The sequence below is a fragment of the Neolamprologus multifasciatus genome, chromosome 8 (genome assembly GCF_963576455.1).
Source record: "Neolamprologus multifasciatus chromosome 8, fNeoMul1.2, whole genome shotgun sequence".
In the NCBI taxonomy this organism is placed as follows: Eukaryota; Metazoa; Chordata; class Actinopteri; order Cichliformes; family Cichlidae; genus Neolamprologus; species Neolamprologus multifasciatus.
In genome coordinates this window covers 4,150,348-4,170,570 of record NC_140446.1, presented here as the reverse complement: position 1 = coordinate 4,170,570, position 20,223 = coordinate 4,150,348, and the positions used below count along the sequence as shown (strand labels likewise).

The 20,223-nt window shown below is 39.7% G+C and overlaps 2 protein-coding genes across 3 annotated transcripts in view; both read right to left on the bottom strand.

Annotated features, from left to right (window-relative positions):
- Nucleotides 1-1,534, bottom strand: part of LOC146512239 (KAT8 regulatory NSL complex subunit 1-like) — a 42,270-nt gene extending 40,736 nt beyond the window's left edge. Inside the window, exon 1 of the mRNA XM_085171182.1 lies at nt 1,428-1,534. The gene's annotated coding sequence lies outside the window, so the exon portion shown is untranslated. The remainder of the gene's footprint in view (nt 1-1,427) is intronic.
- Nucleotides 1,535-9,091: 7,557 nt separating this feature from the next.
- LOC146512238 (corticotropin-releasing factor receptor 1) overlaps nt 9,092-20,223 on the bottom strand; it is a 124,660-nt gene continuing 113,528 nt past the window's right edge. For both annotated transcript variants that reach the window (XM_085171236.1, XM_085171237.1), the window contains 2 exons: nt 12,664-18,771; nt 9,092-11,653 (listed from right to left, as the gene is read on the bottom strand). In XM_085171236.1, coding sequence (XP_085027362.1) covers nt 18,631-18,771 — 141 coding nt within the window. In that variant the 3' untranslated portion in view covers nt 9,092-11,653; nt 12,664-18,630. The remainder of the gene's footprint in view (nt 11,654-12,663; nt 18,772-20,223) is intronic.

The following is a 20,223-nucleotide window of genomic DNA, read 5'->3' as shown; positions in this document are numbered from 1 at the left end:
AATCCTGATGCTATAGAGTAAGAAAATTCGAACTGGCAAAAACAATTACATAAGTCATAAGTCAGTCACATTTCACTAACTAAAAAAATTGTAAATTTACAAGAAACAAAAAGGGGGGCAAATTGTTGAGGAAAAAAATAGCAAACTTACAGGGGGAAAAAAACTGGAACTTTGGAAAATTGCCCAGTAGAAAATGGAAAGAACAACCCTTAAATTTTGGGGCAATTTAACATAAAGAACAGCTAATTTACATGACAAACGTGGGGCTAATTTATGAGGGGAAAAGGGCAAATTAAAGAAGGAAAAAAAGGGATATTTACAATTTGCTATCAGAATTTATAGCAAATTTAATAGAAAAAAATTAGGGTTAATTGCAAATCTGGCACAATTAAAAAAAAATGTAACAAAAAAAAAAAGGGATTTAAAAAAAAAAAAAAAGCCAGGGTTATATGGAAAACAAGGCGCAGTGTACGTAAAAAATAAATAAATATAAAATTGGCACTGTATGAGAGCGAAGCGGGACGTCAGTATACATGACGTTTTTCAGTGCTGTACACTGTTGAGGGTCCGTGCACTCCTCCCACCACTTGCTGCACGTAGACCTGCGCTGCAGCGTAGTGAAAATGAGTTTGTCGCTTGTTGTCTGCCTTAACAACATACTTGGAAAGAGGTGTTGTTGGTCTTTTATTACAAGGAGTTCACATTTCTGATTTTCTTTCAAGCTTAATGTTCAAAAGTGAAGCAAAGTCACTCATTGGCTACAAATAAACACTATTTCTCCTATTTTTCTCGTTAATGCGCGACTTTAATCTCGGAATTTGAGCGTTTTTTCTGAATTATACCCTCTTCGCCCGCCCCCCTATTTTTTTCTAGGACTCAGTCTTAAGTATCTTCTCCCCAGCTGTTTATTTATTATTTTTTATTTATTTATTTATCTGAATGTCCTGCTGCCACGCTAACGCTAGCTAAAGCTAACATCCACTAACGTTATCGTTGCAAATTTTTATAATGAAAAAGTTTTAAATGTCGCTTAATGTCAGCACCACGGTGTAGAAATTAAAACGTAAGTTTACAAAAAGCGGCTCCTTCACTGAACGCTGTGTGAAGGAATGCGCCACTGGAGATTTATGCCATAATCAAACAGTAGTTTCTCCAGTTGCGGAGCTAACAGGCTAATGTTTGGAACTCCCAGGCTGCCAGATAGCAGCCAGCTGAGCTAGCAAGAGATGCTAACGCTCGCTAGCTTGTTTGCTTCCCGATCCCACTCCGACTTCTCAATGACTGCTGCACGTTTAGCAGAAAAGTGCGCTTAAAAACTCCGCCAGCTCAAGCCAAACAAGCGGGGGCTTAACGTAATGTGTGTTTTTTTCCTGCCAAGCGGAGCGTTCATTTATTTTAAGAAAATAACAAGACAAAATCTTACTTACCTGCTTGTCCTGTTACTAACCGTTTACGACTCCATAACACCAGCCCCCCCTGCGCTGCTATTGGTCGAGAGTCCAGTTCGAGGCTTTCTATTGGCTGCTGTAGATGTCAGTCTTTGCAAATGCCCGTACAGCGGAAATGTGGACGAAAGTTCATAGCATGAAACTTCATTATCCCAAAATATATTGTTTTTATTTCAAAATGTTTCACAACTTACCCGTTAATTATGAAGCACACCTTTTACTGCCCCATTACGCGACTGTTCTCACTCAAAGTAACTACACTGTCTCCCATTTTGATGCTTTGCTTTTGGGGACTACTGCTTAGAAATGAGCCACTGGTTTTCACTGCACAATAAAAAAAAACGCAAACATAAAGCTAATGGCAGCGCGTGAGTTTGTTTACTATATTCTGTTGCATCGTATTTCTAAGCAGATAAGAGCTGGCGGGGTGATATTTCACCGGTGAAAGGCACAATAGCGGGTAAACCCCTTACAAGAATGGAGATTCACTTGAAGCTGCTGATGCTTACTTACAGGCAACGGAGACAGGATGGGTGGATATATAAGTCAGTGAGGCAGCATTGTGCTGGCTGCATGAATATCCAGCGATTAGCATCGCAGAGGGGCAAACTGTGGAGCTGTGTCAGTAAAGCTTAAGTCTGACCTTTCTCAGGTACGTGCAGGGCGAGTGAAAATGACTCAGGAGCAGAGGCCTGGCTGAGGGTGAAGCCTTTTCAACATTTAGAGCAGGGGTGTCAAACTCATCTTAGCCCAGCAGCCACATGCAGCCCAGTTTGATCTTAGGCGAGCCAGGCCAGTAAAACCACTGACAAATTTCCCCTTTCTTTAAGTGTGAAGAAGCAGATTTTGAGCGCATTCACCTGGGCTGTGCGCAAGATTTTAAAAAGCTGAAATCATAAGAGTTAAGCAGGTCTATTAAAAACAACCACAAAAGGTAATATTTAAAAAATAAATGCAAAAATAAAAATATATCCAAGTTATTCCACATTCATTGAGTACAGTGTAATTACATGTACGTTACAGTTTGCAAATCACCTTAGAACATAACCTTCACATCTGGAGTTTTTGTGAGTATACAGCTTCAGTATTTTAGATATTTGTGGTTCAAACAACTTGAAAAACCTACCTTTTCATGCATTTTCATTTTTGTGTAGTCAGGCGAACATCGCCACATTTTACTGAAAAACTGCAGTAGTTAATGAATTCAGAGTGGGACCAGTGGGATCATTTGGCAGCTGGTTCTGGCCGTTGGACCACATGTTTAACCACTGCACTGTATGAACTTTGTAAGCATCCTTTTCCCCTCTTTTTTTATTCAAATGTCACCATTTACATGTAAAAAATGCATCTTTTGAGGAGGTATTTGAGATTTTTCGCATTGTCTTTTCATTCTTCAGCTGCTGAATTGAAATATGGCCTCTTACACTGTTATTCTGAAAGCAAATACTTCTACAGCATGAGGGTGAAAATGAACTCCCTAAAGACCAAAACTGTGCGCCTGGCCCAGAAAATCCTTTAATAAAAAAATGCACCTGTTCAAATTTAATTTAAAAAAAGAAGCTGGAATCCTGAGCCAGAGTGCAAAACCTCCTTTACCCTTCTCCCTTGAAAATTTGACATAATATCACCAGGCATTTTTTTTCTTGTAACCAAATGAAAAGGTGCAATTTCAGCTGAGTTTGCTGTCATCACATGGAGACATATATTAAACTTTAGAATGAATACAGGAGTACTTGATGTCTTTATGACTCAATAAAAAACCTGTCTACATCTAGAAACTTTCCATACATTTTGACTCTTAAGTAGTAGTGGAAAGCCATTCAGTGGTCCAATTTTGGCAGGTATTAAAAGTATGAAGACTGGAAAGGTTGCAGGTCAAGATGACATAACTGTGTAGGTATGGGGATGTCTAGGAGAGAGGGCAGTGGACATTTTAACCAGATTGTTTAACACAATCTTGGCGTGTGAGAGGATGTTTGAGGAATGGAGGATGAGCGTACTGGTACTGATTTTTAAAAACAAGGGCGATGTGCAGAGCTGTTGGACCTGCAGAGGGATGAAGCTGATGAACCATGAAGATACAGGAAAGAGTTGTTAAAGCTAAGTTAAGAAGAGAGGTGATGATGGAGAAGTACAGAGAAGGTCTGAAGGAGCTTCACTGGGTGAATGAGTGAGAGACAGGTAAGGGTAGTGATGGTGGATAAGTTTAAATACCTGATGTCAACCATCTAAAGCACAAGGGAGGTGAGGAGGAGAGTGCAGGCAGGGTGGGGTGGGGGGAGATGGGTGTTAGGAGTGATTTGTGCCAGAAGGAGCAAGAGGGAAAGGGAATGTTTACAACACGGTAGCGAGACAGGCAGCGATGCATAGTTTGGAGACGGTTGGCACTGACAAAAAGACTGGAGGCCGAGCTGATGTTAAGATTTTCTTTGGGAGAGAGTAGGATGGACAAGATTCAGGTCGAGCAGTTTGGAGACAACGTTAGAGAGCCAAGGCTGAGAAGGGCTGGACATGTGCAGAGGAGGGAGAGTGGATATAGTGGAGAAAGGATGTTGAAGATGGAGCTGCCAGGCAGGAGGAGAAGAGCAAGACCTCAAGGGAAGTTAATGGATGTTGTGAAGGAAGACATGAAGAAGCAGAGGATCTGCTGTGGTGATTCCTAAAGGAAGTACCTGGAAGAAGAAGAAGAAGAAGAGGAGGTCCTGTTCTGAGCCCGTGTTGGATGTTTGACAGCCTGGATACATTACAAATTTCTTGAAATCATCCACCAAATTTTAAACAGGACCTTACATGGACTTCACTGCACTATGAAACACTTTATTACTCATATGACATGCTCACAGTTTCCAGCTGCATTATCATTGTTTTTGTCTATTTCACCTTTTCAGTTTTCTCAATTCTTCCTTTTCTTTGTCTTTTCTGCAACCTTTCCACCTTCATTTCAGCTCATCCTTCCACCCAGCCTCACATACACACATTTAGATTAAGTGGCACAAGAAGTTCATGTTTTATTTATTGTTATTTATCACATCCTTTATTTGTGCTTTTAGATTTTTCTAAAGATATGCCAACAAGAGGGCAGCAGAGATTGTAACAACTCTAAACTTAAACAATCAGATAAATACAGTGTAAACATCATTTCAACAGGGTTAAAACAGATAAACAAATAATTTATGATCAGATCAATAAATAAACTCGTATGTGTGAGTGCTGTACTGATTCTAAGTCAGTCTAAGGTTTACATATAGACGTACAGGAATGACCATTTAGCTGCATACAGAGAACAGTGGTGGTCTACCAGAGTGCTACAGCAAGTAATAAAACATACAAGTGCAAAAAGTCCAGTTTGATTTAAATGGGTCACATAAATAAACCAGTTTAATAAAAATATGTTTCTCAAAATAATGCATTAGTAAGTGGGCTGGTTCTTGTAGAGCAATTTTCTACTCGAGTTCTCAAAGAGATTTATACAACTGCCCACATTCACCCATTAACACAAGCTTTTCTCTTTACATTCACACTCAGGGGTTCACTTGCATCAGTATTACATTCAAGGATACTTCAGTACAGGGATACAGGAATCAAACCATGTCCTGATACAGCTACCCACCAATAAAAACCCCTAATTTTCATGAAGTGCAAGTTACAGTAATTCGATAAAGGAAGAACAGCTGAAGAAATTGAGTTTTTCTTCACGCGGTGATAGAAACAGGAAACCTAATAGGAGGCTGTCACAAAATGTTTTTGTTTTGACATTTAAATGGTTTGGGTCTCTGTCTATCTGCATTTAACACCAACTTAGGGAGAGTTAACTGAGAATTAACACCATTAGTCTTCAGGATGCTGAGGAGGATGTTTCAGTTGATCCTCTGGAAAGTTCATCTTCTTTACCTCCTTTTAAACATCGGTGGTTCATCTGATGTGCTGGCCTCATAGCAACATGTAAATGTAGTTCTATGGAAAGAACGCTAGATGGAGCTGAGACATAACGCATCACCGGACTGAAGCTGGAACCTGTCACTCAGATATTCACTATGCACAAATGTGCTACTTTTAATTTGCTTTTATAATCAGCATCCAAGCATATAATGCCCTACTTAAGTCTTAAACATGTGTAGGGGGGATGAAATTCAGCTCTGTTACATTTTTATGCCATTAAAACTGCATCTACATTTACTTACAGCAGTTTGCAGTTACAGTTAACCACAGGAAAAATTATAAGTGCATTCAGCTACAAAACAGTGATATAATCCTTTACTTAAATCAGTTTCTAAGTATTTATTGAGCTAAAATATATTAAATTCCCACATTTTTCTCCCTTAAACGCCTCTTTAGGTAGATTTAACTCTGTATAATCACTTTTCTCAGACCGCTCTGCAGCATGTTCTTCATTAAAAGGATATTTTCATCTATAATACTAATGAACAGAAAATGCTGCACCAAAATCCATCTCACACCCAGAAGAGCAGTCAAAGACTCCTCACAGAAAGTCCAATTTCATCAGCAGTACTCTTTTTTTCTGCTGAATTTTAATTTGTAAATTGTAATTAGATCCTTTTCAATTTAATTTTAGAACAGCTTCCTCATTTTTTTTCCAGCAGTTACAGAGACGTTTCCCTTTGGGGGAAGATATGAAAGTTTTTCTTGTTCTTATTCTCAATAATATTTTTAGTTTTCTCAGAGTCTGTGGATTCAGTCTGAAGGTAATACAGGTATGAGACAGCAGACCGCTCCATCTGTGCAAAGATGAACATTATGCAAATGCTCATCTCAATACCGATAACACATCCATTCCTAAAAAAGTCACAAAAGAGAAGGAAAAATGCTAAAACTTTACTTGGAGATGCAACACTATATTTGATGACGATGGGTCTCTTTTACTTTATTTAATATGAATTATGAGTTCACTGAACAACTTCAGTGTTTAGTGTCGACTGTACATAAAAGATGGAGATAGCTTGCTTGTATACAACACACCAGACTCCATTAATTTATCAGATAATCCCATTAAAATGCTCAGACATGGTCACCATGGTCACCAACAGCATAAGCACAGTCAAAAGTTCCAGTTTGGGGGCTACAGTTAGCGTAGGCTGGGCTTAGAAAGCACAGATCAGCTACAGCTAACTGCTAATGAAAGCAACCACATTCCTAACTTTAAGCCTTACCATTATCCATGTGGGTGAGTTAAAAAAAACCCTCACAGCTATAAAGTATTTATGAGGGTGAAAACTATCCATGGAGGCCAAAAATGCTTTTTGCACAAGCCTGTAAACATTTTTATTTCTGCTGTAAATTTGGACATTTTAACACAGGAGTCTATGGGGACTGACTCACTTTTAGAGCAAGCCTCAAGAGGCCATTAGAGGAACTGCAGTTTTTGGCACCTGTACATTGGCTTAGGTTTTATAGGCTCTTAAAGGTTGAATTTACATTACACTGGAGTTGTTTTTAAATGCACACACAGAACCAATCAAAAGCCATTCTTAATTAAATTATGAGCTCATACATGACCTCCTTCAGTAATTTCAGTCACTAAAACAACTTGTTCACATGAGGGTTAAAGAAATTAACTTGTACATCGGTGTAAGTGTGGTCCATATTTTTGACTTATTAACAGGCGAAGTCCAAAAGCATCAGGAGTAAGGTGATTAAACACAACAGGAAGCATTTTAATATTGGTCTAAGCTGAAGTCATTCACTGGAAAATGAGCTTAACAAAGTTATATTGTTTACATCTGGACTGCGGGTGCTTTTCCTAACTGTGTTATGAACTTACCTCTCATGCATATAAATGCACCACTGAGAGCCAGCTGTCATGACAGCTGGCTCTGATGGGACAAAGCTCCCAGGGTCATCTGGGTAATGTACACTTTTGTTTTCCTTTAAGATGCAAGATGACTCAACTCTTCACATTCCAATACGGCAAACAGTGTCTGACATCATTTATCCAGCCTTTCACTGGAGCCATATGTGATATGATTTCACACAAATTCCAACATCTATGGAGACCTTCGAGACTCCATTTCAGTTGGTATCAAACCTCTCAAACTCTGATTGATTTCTGGCTGCACAGAATTACCTATTGACCCACAGTGTGATCGGCACGGTTTTAAATGCAGAAAGTGGCAGACATGCAGAGCTATCGATTGTCCTCCAGTTCTTTTGTTGTGAAAGGTTGAGACAGATTCCCACTTGTGCTTATTTGAAAGTATAGGAATTGAATATGTGAAATTATAATAAGCAAAGGTATAAATCATAGTTTTGTTTCAGGAGAAATGAAAAAAATAACAAGAATAAAAGAATTTTGGGGTAAATTGTGGAACGATACATTTAAGGAGGCTTCAAGTTTCAAGTGTAACAACTGCCGTGGCTGCCTCTGCAAAACGTCTCGTGTAGATGAGTTAGTGAAGCAAACTGATCAGCTGCCTTATCGTGTCTTGTGATACAACATACGCCCTCTTTATTGCACAAGAGTGCAACCGTCTCTATCCTTGCATCTGTCCACTGGCAGACATTTCATTTTGTATCAATCCAGGCAACTGTTTCAAGTTTGTGAGGGTTTTTCTTTCAGCGTCCTCATACTTACGTGATCAATAATATATTTATGTTCTTAACGTGGCCCTAATACTCCTTTGTAATTATCGGTTTACCTCTTTCTGCCTCTCAGAAAGACAAAGCTGAAACCGAAAGTCTCTGCTCTGATGTTCTGTCTATGTGCTTTTTGGTCCCAGCAGTTCGCTCCTCTTCTCCATGAAGGCCTGATTCACAGTTTTCTGATGTTGAGCTCTGGGGAGCATTGACGAGGGCTCTCATTCGAAGTGTTATTAACTGCTGATTTCTGTAACTGTGCTGAACTGTTGGTCCTCTTTTCCTGAAGCGGTCCTCGTGAGAATCACAGATTGATGCCGTTTTGTACTTGAAGAAATTATCGCATTCAATTTTCTGGATGGACCTACCCTGAAGTCTTTCAGTAAAGATGCACTGGTGCGTGTCTTTATTTTGCTGAGTGGCTCTTGTCATAACATTGATTACTTTAGAAGTAGAACAGGGCTGTTTGCTGACCAATGGTCTAATTAAGAAGTCAGGAAAACCTGCAAGCTAATTTTTGACAAGGCTCACTTGTTAGATGGAAATATTCCAGGTGATGGATGATCTTGTGAGCCTTTTCCAGTTAAGTACAAAACCACATCAAGTAAAGGATGATCTGATATCGTCGTGTTGGTGTTGTTCCCAGATCATCATGAAAATGTTGTTCCAGGTTCAACATTGCAAGTGACCAATCACATTATTGCGACGTTATTCTTTTGCGCACCAACCCATTCGTGCATTTATGAAATTCCAATGTTGCAAGGACAATATCAATTCTGCTTAGCGTTTATTAAAGGGTTAGGGTCCGTTGATTGGCGGACAAAGGCGGTTTCTCGCAGCTTAAGTACAGTTTTTTGTTTTACGCCGGTTTTTCCCGAAGTCGCAAAAGTATGACATCACAACATTCTGATTGGTCACTTGCAATGTTGATCCTGGAACAACCTTTAGTATGATGATCTGGGAACAACACCAACACGAGGATATCAGATCGTGCTCAAGTAAAACAGGGTAAACATTGGTTTGCTGAACACTTTTATGCTTCCAGATCCAAAGAGTTCTTCCAGGTATGATGTTTTAATTTTATTTAAAAACGGGAAAAGCCACACACGAGTTTGCCCAAACTCCTCTTGTTTTCTTTGCAGTCAAAATTTGCAGCAGCTTTTATGTCATTTTGAACCGGCTTAATGGATGTTTGCCTTTTTATGCTCCTCAGCTGGTTTGCCATGCATGCTGCCTACCTGACCACAGTGCATGACCGCCATTTTTTGGAATGAGGATTTGGCTTTTTGGACTTTTTCCTGTGTCTGTTTGGAGTCTTCCTACTATGAAAGCTTTACGCTGTATTTTTAATAAAAAAAAAAGTTATGTAATTTTAGTACAAATATGCACACTGTTGTATAGAGATTGAAAATGTGACCTCATTCAGAGCTAAAACCGCAAAGGATTCTGGGAACTCGTGGCAAGAGGTACTAGCGCACGCAGGCTTTCATATGAAAACAGTCACACAGCGATAAAAAGAAACACAAAAAATGGCAAGAAGCTGTTGTATTATTAACTGCAATAGCCGGTCGCATGACAGCCATGAAGCCGACGGGTAAAGAGATCAGTTGTTATCGGATTACGTCGTTGAAGAGAAATTGTTCGAGCCATGTTTCCGAAGTAACAAAGAGGCGACGGATGGCCTGGATTGCAGCCATTCAAAGACCAAATATAACGTCCCAGAACACTCCAGCTCACATGTTAGTCTGCTCCAAGCATTCCCACAAAGGTCAGTCTTCTGTTGTAGTTAATACGTCATTTTTCATAACATAATTGGTGATATAGGTTACAAGCAAGTCTGGCGCTGAACAGAAATTGTCGCTATGCTCCTTTGTTTATTGTGCATAAATAGTGAATTGTCCTGACACAATATTGCGTTTCGCTTCTGTTATTACCATGGTGCATTGACACATGTTCACATCACTCCCATCTTACATTCTTTACATTGGCTCCCAATAGAGTTTAGAATTCGCTTTAAAATTCTTGTTTTAACACACAGACTCCAGATTATTTATCCAAGCTTCTTATAAAATACACTGCTGCTCGTCATCTCCGCTCACGGACTCAGAGTCTCTTAGTTGTTCCCCGTACACGACTGAAGGCTCTGTTGCCTTGGTGCAACAGAGCCTTCAGTCTGTTGCACCAAGGCTGTGGAACAGTTTACCACTACAATTACGTTTGCTTGACTCTGTGGATTCTTTTAAAAAACAGTTAAAAACTCTTCTGTTCAAACAAGCCTTTTGTTGATCTATACATTTTATATTTTTTACATTATTTACATTTAATCTTTTACATTGTATATAATGTCTATTGATTTTATTGTTTATTCTAATATTTTAATATTTGTGTACAGCGCTTTGTGATTGTCTGTCTGTGAAAAGCGCTTAATAAAGTTTACTTATTTACTTACAAAAACATATACTTTTATTCACAGGGTAAAACAGGTTTTTTGTATCATTAATTGCCCAGTACGATTACAGCATACAATATTATTGTCACTGCTACATTTCTGTGATGCGAACCAGAAATTATTTCCACTACTAATTAATTACTGTTGAGCTCAAAGGTCCTATTAATAAACGATTAACGAATGTGTATTTATGAAGATGATTTGTGAGACTGGTAAACTTATGATACGTACGATGGTCTTTCGTTCTACACGGTGCATTTCATGGTCCTGTACCCATCCGTCGGTAAACTGTACCTGGGCTTGTTGCAGTGACCTGAAGTTACTAAACTTCATGAGTGTATGCACTCACTCCAAGAACGTATGATTATAAATATGAGCGTGGTGAAAGTTGGGCAGCACGCTAACGTCTTTTGTCCACTCTGTGTGCTCGTAAGGGTCTAATCCTTTCACTCCTTTGATTTTTTCCTCGTATCTTTTCTTTGACTTTTCATCAAGTCTGTCTTTGTACGGTCCGGCATTGTTCTCCTTCGTTTTGTACATAACTTTTTTGGGGGGCAAAGAAAAACCAAGAAGGTATTGGAACAGGAGAATGAATGCTTTGCGGTGCTGCAAATGCTTGCGTTTGATGCGGTACTTGGATTGTTTTGCCACGAGTTCCCCGCATGCAATGCGCGAAAGTCACGTGGTCTGTCAATCTCTACAGAAATACCTAAAAAAAACAAAACTCCAATAACCACTTGAGGCTGTCTCCATAAGCCTGCCAATCCCCATAGACGACCATGTTAGAATGTCAAACCTTACAGCACAAATAAACTCTCAGGCACCAAGTATCCACTTGATACTTGGTGCCATTGTGAACCAAGGATACCATTGTGCAGGATCCCATTTGCAAAATGGACTTAACAGACTTGAAGTCAGAAAGCTGTTTTCTCAAAGACTTCCATTTGTATTGTTTGCTTCAAAAAACCAACATGATAGGAAATAAAAATACTAAAACATGCAGACAAAAATAGTGTGAATAATAAACTGACTGTGTGGTGTCCCTAATTCTACCAACTGTCCAAAAGGTCTATTACTCCAATATAAGTGAGTTAAATTATATTATTTTTGTTGTAATGGTACTAGCTAGCAAGCACCGCTGTGTGTGGGATGTTCTTCCTTTAGCCTATATTGCTAACAGAGATGGCAGTAACGTGTTACTGTAATCCGATTACTTTTTTCAAGTAACGAGTAAAGTAAGGGATTACTATTGCAAAAACGGTAATTAGATTACCGTTACTTTCCCGTAGGAACGCTGCGTTACTGCGTTACTAAAACTGTGAGTTTTTTCTGAGAATGTCTCATGACAGTGACGTAAGCGAGTGCGACGTTCGTGACAACAGCTGTGTGCAGATCAACAATGGATCATATATCGAGTGCAGAGAGAGTATGAGCGTGCAGCGTTTAAAGCGTGGAAGTACTGACCTTACTTTGAGTTTGATTCCATAAAAAGTGACAAAAACATTAGTGTCCGTTGTGCTTGGGAAGAAAACTTCTTTTTACACCGAAAAAAACCCCTAAACTTCCGAGCAAGCACCGAGTAGCTACGACGTAATGGGAAACTCACAGAGAAACTCGCGGATTCTTCCACTGACCGCTGCAGCACACCTGCACCAGGGTAAACCTCCGCCTACCCCACTCCTGCTTTACACGTGAAAATAGAGCAACAGGACCGCTAGTCTTTGACTTTATTTATTTTCTGCTGTGTTTTACTTGCATCTATTTGAAAGACTGAGTGTAAACACAAAAAATATTTTATTTTATGTGCTGGAATGTGCAGAAAATAGGTTTAAATGTTAATCAAATTTCTTCCAGTCAGAGAATGTTGCATATAATTAAATTTTTGCTTGATGCATAAAGTTAAAAGATTAAAACTAATAAAACAAGTTTTAAAAAGAAACTTTTCCATTTGATTACATTTTGTATGATGATTATGCAGAAAAAGTAGAATTGGGCTGAAAGATCTATCGCTTTATCACCTATTCAGGTTGTAAATCATGTTTTAAAAAAGTAACTAAGTAACTAAGTAATTAATTACTTTTGAAAATAAGTAAGCAGTAAAGTAACTGGATTACTTTTTTGGGGAGGTAATCCGTAATTAGTTACTGATTACTTTTTTCAAGTAACTTGACCAACACTGATTGCTAACATTACTAGCATTAGTTAATAATTTAGTACTCCACCTTCAAAAAGCAACAACCTGCTATTAAGCCAAGGTTTGAAAACAGGATTTCAGAAACCAATGTATGACGTCACAGTGACCACGTCCTTCTTTTGTATACAGTCTATAGTGGTAATGTACTCATGTCTCATATTTCACAGAATTTAATTTGTTTTCCAGTGTTTATGCCATAAACTGTAAATTTGTGCACATGTAAGAAAAAGGCCAAAACTTGTTTACTACAACACTTTGATGCTTCTCCACATAAACAAACAGTCATTATGTAATCATGACAAGAAGTAATGAGAATAGGAAATTGAATCATGCTGACTGTAGTTTTATCTGGAACTGCGAATATGAGTAACTCTCCCAAAGCTAGAAGCCCTGAGTGGAAGAGTGAATCCATGAGATGACAGAGTAATCGTCCCCCCAAAAGCCGCTCCGCAGGCGACGACTAACCTTCCTGTTCTCTTTAAGCGTTTGCATTCAATTAAGCAATAGTGCATCATGGTGAATACTGTTAAAGTCGATTTCTGTGGTCCTTTCTTTGTGTTTTAGTGCACACACAAAGACCCCTCCCTTCTCATACCCAGAAAATGGTGAATGTTCACTTGGGCAGAAGGATCTTATTTAAAAGCCAGATTTGGGCTGTGCTCCCCTTCGAGACTCGCACACAAAGCTTAAGAGGATCACACGATACTCAGGATGTGTTTTCTTTCTTTGCTTTCGTCTCGGGGGACTGTGGAGACAAATGGCTGTGTGATCCGGAGTCTCCATCGCGGGTAATGGTGTCTTTTTTTTTTTTTTTTTTACAGGCTTGTTTTCAGAAAAACTGGTCTATAAATAAATCTCTTCAATTTTTCATTCAGTCAAATGCAACACACAGTTTATTATCGCTTGACATTTTTTTTCCAAGTATGAAAATAACAATATTGAAAATAAATAACAATAAATAATAATTTGAATGACATTGTGATTTTTCGTCGACCACCGTATACGTACCACAAAACGATGAAGATTCTCTTTGCATGGTTTCTATATTTCTTATTCTTGCTGATGTAAAACTTTTATTTTGAAAATCCCTAGCACAATTGCATGACAACTACATGTTTCTTTCGTTTAATTTGAATTTTCTCCACCACAAAAGGCTGGAATCAAGCTGAAAGCAGCTGCTCTGTTACAAGTGATGATCAGCATCATGTAAAACTCAATTACTTAAAATAATTGGACTTTTTTTTTTTTTTTATCACAACCAGAGCTCACACATCACTTACAAGGGGTAAAAAAAAATCATAATAATAGGGTGACAAAAAGAAAAGGTTCATATACAATTTTCTCATAAAAATGCACAGGTGCTAGGCATACTGGTATCATAGGAATGTGGACTGTGAATTGCTGATCACATGGAAAATGTGCCCATATGATTTACAGTGTGTGGTTTGTGTTTTTGGTTTCTATTCGTGGATTTTAAAGCCCCCTCCCATCACACTCACCTCTGATATTTATATATTTACAGGTCATCAGTAAATACAGTTACTGCAAGTGTTCAAGTCAATCGAACGCCACAGAAAGTCATGAGGTGTGAATGAGTATAAACACCACCCTGAATGGAGGAACCCTTTGCTTGCTGGTCGAGTCGATCTATTAAGTCTCTTTGATCAGCTGAAGAGTTTTGTTCCAAAAAGACCATCGGAGGAGGCGGTGGTCTGACTAAAACTTTCATTTGCTTTCTATAGAGATTCTTCTTCTTTTTTTTAAACTAAATTCTGACTGATAATCTTAACTTGGTTTGCTTTCCATCTTTGAGCATAGCACAGTGGACATGTAAAAGCTGCTTCACAACCCACCTTCTCTCCCAGCTTTCTTGTTATTTTAGACTCTTTAGACTTTATGGATGATCTGATATCGTCGTGTTGGTGTTGTTCCCAGATCATCATGAAAATGTTGTTCCAGGTTCAACATTGCAAGTGACCAATCACATTGTTGTGACGTTATTCTTTTGCACGCCAAGCCATTCGTGCATTTATGAAATTCCAATTCACACTCGCACATTCACACCTAATGGCAATTTGGATTATCCAATTAACCTATCCCCACAAGCTGCATGTCTTTGGACGGTGGGAGGAAGCCGGAGTACCCGGAGAGAACCCACGCAAACACGGGGAGAACATGCAAACTCCACACAGAAAGACACCGGCCTGATGTTGGAATTGAACTCAGGACCTTCTTGCTGTGCGGCAACAGTGCTAACCACCGTGCCACCGTGCTACCCCAATATCAGTTCCGCTTACCGTTTTTGAAGGGTTAGGGTTAGGGTTTGGGTCAGGGTCCGTTGATCGGCGGACAGAGGCGGTTTCTTGCAGTTTAAGTACAGTTTTTTGTTTTACGCCGGTTTTTCCCGAAGTCGCAAAAGTATGACGTCACAACATTCTGATTGGTCACTTACAATGTTGATCCTGGAACAACCTTTAGTATGATGATCTGGGAACAACACCAACACGACGATATCAGATCGTGCGGTCATTTATACCTGTTGCTGCCACTGCCGAGCACAACACTGCGTACTTCCTGTCCCAAGAAGAATCCAGCATGAAAAGGATTAGAAATAAGTACATCAGATTGAGGTGTTTGGATGGGAACTTAGTGAGGCGACGCACAGATTGCAGTGAAGATTCATGGGTGTTGTGAGGGGGGTCATGTGACAGAGGTGGACGCTACAGAAAGAGTGAAATGAAACAGATGATCCACTAAAGAAGAAGAAGCTTGTACATTTGATTATCTTGTTCTTATCTGCATTTGTAGTATAGGCTTGTTTAATATTGTATGTATTTAAAGTGCTTGTAGCTAAATCCAGTATAAGGCATCGTTTCTCATATGAGTTCAATCCTTTTGTGTCTGGTCCCTGACAAGGAAAAAATATAACAACTAACTAACTTACAAGCATTAAAGGAACTGCTGAACACGCGGTCCACTCATTCTCACTGCACAGTTTTTATACTTTGTGAAAGTCTGTGCACTAAAAGGACCACTAACGCAGAATCTTTCCATCCGAAAAAATGACTGGTTGCAAAGTGGCTTGCAGATTCACAGCAACTAGATGCAGAAGGAGTGAAACTGTGGGCTCTGAGAAGTTTAACTGACAGGATGTGTAAAAGAAAACCACGCGGGATGCCGCAGAGACTTTAATCACTTCGTGACCTGAACTAACACGACGCTTAATTTGATTTAAAGTGCCACAAAATTAAATGTATTGTGTGTCCAAGTAATGTGAAACATGCTGTCACTCACACTGGTCCTGTGGTTACATCTCTAAAAATCTCTTTTTGAGCAACTTTCAGGTCATAGTTTTGGGTTTTAAATATTCTGTTTCTTTTGTTTCTTTCAGCTGTAAACAAACAGAGTTGGTGAACACAGTGAAGCATTTAGTAGCTGCTTCTCTTATGCTTAGACTTATGTTTTTCTAGAGGTAAGTGTATAAATAGTTTCACAGGTATTATACTAATTATTTCTAAATTAGATAATTAAACATTTGATCTTTTGAAAGTGGGTTAATTAAAAAAAATGTCTTATATCTAGAATTTAATGTATTTGCCACATTAAATTTCTATTGTTAATATTGTTTTCCTGCCCACAAAGGTTTAGTTTGGATAAGATGATGAGAATATGTGAGAAACATGCATGGTTACTGTGTGTGTGTGTGTATAGGAAACAAAATATGCCATGTGTGCACTTTCTGAGTACACATGTATCCAAACTGGTCTGGCTTCAAAATGGTCCAGAACCAGTGTGCCAGGAGTAAAATCACAGCCAAAGAGACACCCAAGAGTCCGAATGAGTCTGAAGCTGAACCAGATCTACATCTTAGCCAAATTCAGGTCATCACACGTGATTCAGAGATGGTCTGAATGCAGCCAACCTCTCAGGCCAAAGTAGGTCAAATCGGCACAAAAAAAAAACCGTCTACCAATTATTACTGAGGCAGATCTGCAGGCGCAGAGACGGGCACCATAAATGATCAGTAAGATAAATTAGAAGAAAGGCTACACGTCTCTGTAGCTGAACAGAAACCATTGTTACAGGTTACAATAAAAGAAAATTCCAACGAAATGTTGTGTCAGCATTTGATAACCACACACAGTCATAGCAGACAATCACCATGAGAGGTTTGAGGGATGATTCTTATTCAGTTCCTCTGTTTGGGGTCAGATTGAAATGGTCTGTAGGGACGTTCTGACCATATTTTGCCCCAATGTGAGCTAAAGCCAGGAAGAGATTAGCCTTACTTGGCACAGCAGCTGTAGTCAAAGGGGCAAAGGTTAGCTATATATAGAAATATGCTCTTATGAAGCTGAATGGAATTCGCTTATCCAGCAGATTTTTATCACATGCCATTTCACTCCAGGGTTTTATTATAGGGGGAGCTGAAGACTGGACGGCTAACCTTGCAATTAATTCAGTTAGATTAAATCCTACATATATAGTTCACAGAAACAGTCGCCTCAAGTGTGAAGTGCTCTATTGGGATAATGCGGTGCTCAGAGGACTTTAAGATATGATGGGGCCTGATCATCCAGGACTTTGTATGTGAGGAGGAGGATTTTAAATTCAATTAGTGGACATACCTCCATCATCTCAACCACAGCCACCCTACACCGCCCTAATTATCCCGCCTGTTTAATCTGTACATCAATAGAAACATACACATGAAAGCTTGTGCTTTAAGCGAGAGTTAAGCCATGTAATTATTCTGCAGTAAAAGGCTATTTCCTCCACTTTCACTCTTTGTGCTCGACTAAGAAGTCACCTGAGCTCAGAAAGGAGACGAATGATGTGAAACTAACTAACAGTAACCTTAAACCTCAGGTAGCTAAGCTACTATAGCCACTAAAGTGACTGAGTAGGGTCATTTATGATCCCATTAGATTCTATACTGGAATAAATGGTTTTAAAGGCTAGATTATATCTTTATAATATCATACTATGTTTCCTTTCTCTATGACCAATATTCTAAAGTGTTAAGAGGTAAGAAATTATGGGAGTTAACCTGAATTTTCTCCATCAGCTGAGCTGTTTTCATTGCATTATTGGGCTTCTGCAGCACTAAATCACGCTGTTCTCAGTCTGTTACTGTCACAATGCAGCGATTAAAGGTGGAAAATGTAAATAGAAGACAAACACTGCCATCCCAATGGGCCACTTCTTACAGAAAACAATTAAAGTTGTCACAGAAATATACACGTAGGCTCATAAATGTCCCCAGAGGGTCACTTGGAGGTTACTGAAAGCTGTAAAAGCTGTAAATGTGTCTGTTTTTTCTGGAACAAAACTCTTCAGGTGGGAATTATGGAATGTGTTTAACCTTCCTGGAAAGTCGATGAAAGCAGCACGAGCGCAGCGAGCTGAGAACAGAGGAAGAAAGCACAACATCAAATAAACAAACACCAGAACCAGACAGCTGCTTGAGAGAAAAATAAAAACGTAAAATAAAATCTCAGGATAAGTAACGACGCCCCTGCTAGCGCACGACTCCGCTGAGATGGAATCCAGCTCGGTGCAGTCCAGGAGCGTAAATCCTCAATCGTGACGGCGATGTTAGCAAAAACAAAGTGCCAGCGGGGAAACGACAGACAATTAAACAAGTGCTGTACATTCAAACTCCAGTACACACTCATCAGCTTGGTCACGTGCATCTTTTTGATCCACTAACCTCCCATTTTCACAAACATTGCAACGTCCTCTCCCGCCTGTACCCATCCATTTTCTCCTGAAAGTCTGTGTAATGTCCCTCCTGAGGTTTAGGAGACTGATGCAGCCTCTCTCTAGATCTCTAGCCGCAGAAAGTGTTTTAGTGTTACTCCAGTGATGTGGCAGAAAAGGATGACAATGACAGCTGGAGGTTTCTCCCAAAGCGCGAGCATGTAGGACAAAGCTGGCTTCCTCTTTCATAGCGACGTGGACTGCTTGATGCTGTGAAAGCTGACCCGTGAAGGTGAAGTGGGGATGGACATGGCCTGGGTCATCCTGGCTCGGATCGAGTGCTGCTCCTGCCATCGGTGGAAGCGCTTCCTCACGGCTGAGCGCACCTGTCAACAACAACGCCGACAACAATAAGCTCGAGGAATTAAAGAAAACAAAGAATGATTACCTGTCAGCCGACTGGTCGTTCAGCTGAGCTGATTTAATTCTTTTACGCTCACGCTGTTCACTGAGACGCTGCCTCGTGGGTCGCTCCACCTGCTGCAGAATCAGCTGACTTTATTTTTATTTTACCTTCATACTGTGAATATTTTCAGAGTGATAGGCTATTTTTCTACCTTTTAATTCACCCCTAACTTTTTTCAGCACTTTTGACAGACTTGAAAGAAAGACCGACGTTCAGGAAGTGAAATGAGTCAAACTGCAGTGATTTGTGGTTTCAGGTTTCAGTGTTATGCAATGGGACTGCGGCACTTTTAACAAGGTAACCGACCTCTGTGGGAGGAGTCTAAATACATGCACACGCAGTGCAAAAGTCTTCAGCTACCTTGTTTTTCTTTTTCACTCATTTCCAGTCCATGTACCTGACCTTTTTCACAGGAATGTCTTTATGTTTGTTAAGCCACTTAAATTTGATATAAATTATTTAAGGATAAAAAGCACCACTGTTGTGTCTGCACATAACAGACAACTTAGCATAGAACCAATTTAAAATTGTCAAGAGAAAGAAGTGGAGGAGAAAAGAAAAAGAAGACGTGACAGGCCTAAGAAAAAAACGAGACTATCCACAGCAGACGAACAGTATCTAAAAGTCAGATCCTTAAGAAATATAAAAAAGACCTGATACGATCTTGGCTGTGATTTTTGGTTAAAATCACAGCCAGTAAATACAGAAGAGATCAGGAGAGAGCTGCAACAACAGAGGTACGGCTGAGTGTCTACAGCAGGGGTGTTAAACTCAAATACACAGTGGGCCAAAATTCAAAACTGGAACAAGGTCGCGGGCTAACATGAATATTTATTGAAAAAAAAATCTTCCTCCAGATATAAGAATGAATCTCTTCTTATGGACTCAAACAAGTTTTGCTGAAAAACTGAATATGGAACAAGCAAAGCTTAATACTAAACAATATATATATTAGCTGTATAATACCAGTAGGCCAGCTCTAATATAGTAAATGGTAAATGGCCTGTATTTGTATAGCGCTTTTTCTAGTCCCTAAGGACCCCAAAGCGCTTTACACAACCTGTCATCCACACATTCACACACTGGTGATGGCAGTTACATTGCAGCCACAGCCACCCTGGGGCGCACTGACAGAGGCGAGGCTGCCGGACACTGGCGCCACCGGGCCCTCTGACCACCACCAGTAGGCAACGGGTGAAGTGTCTTGCCCAAGGACACAACGACCGAGACTGTCCAAGCCGGGGCTCGAACCGGCAACCTTCCGATTACAAGACGAACTCCCAACTCTTGAGCCACGATCGCCCCACAATAACAGTAATTTGGTATGGCTTCGAGGGCCAAATGTAATGAGTTTGACACCTATGGTCTACAG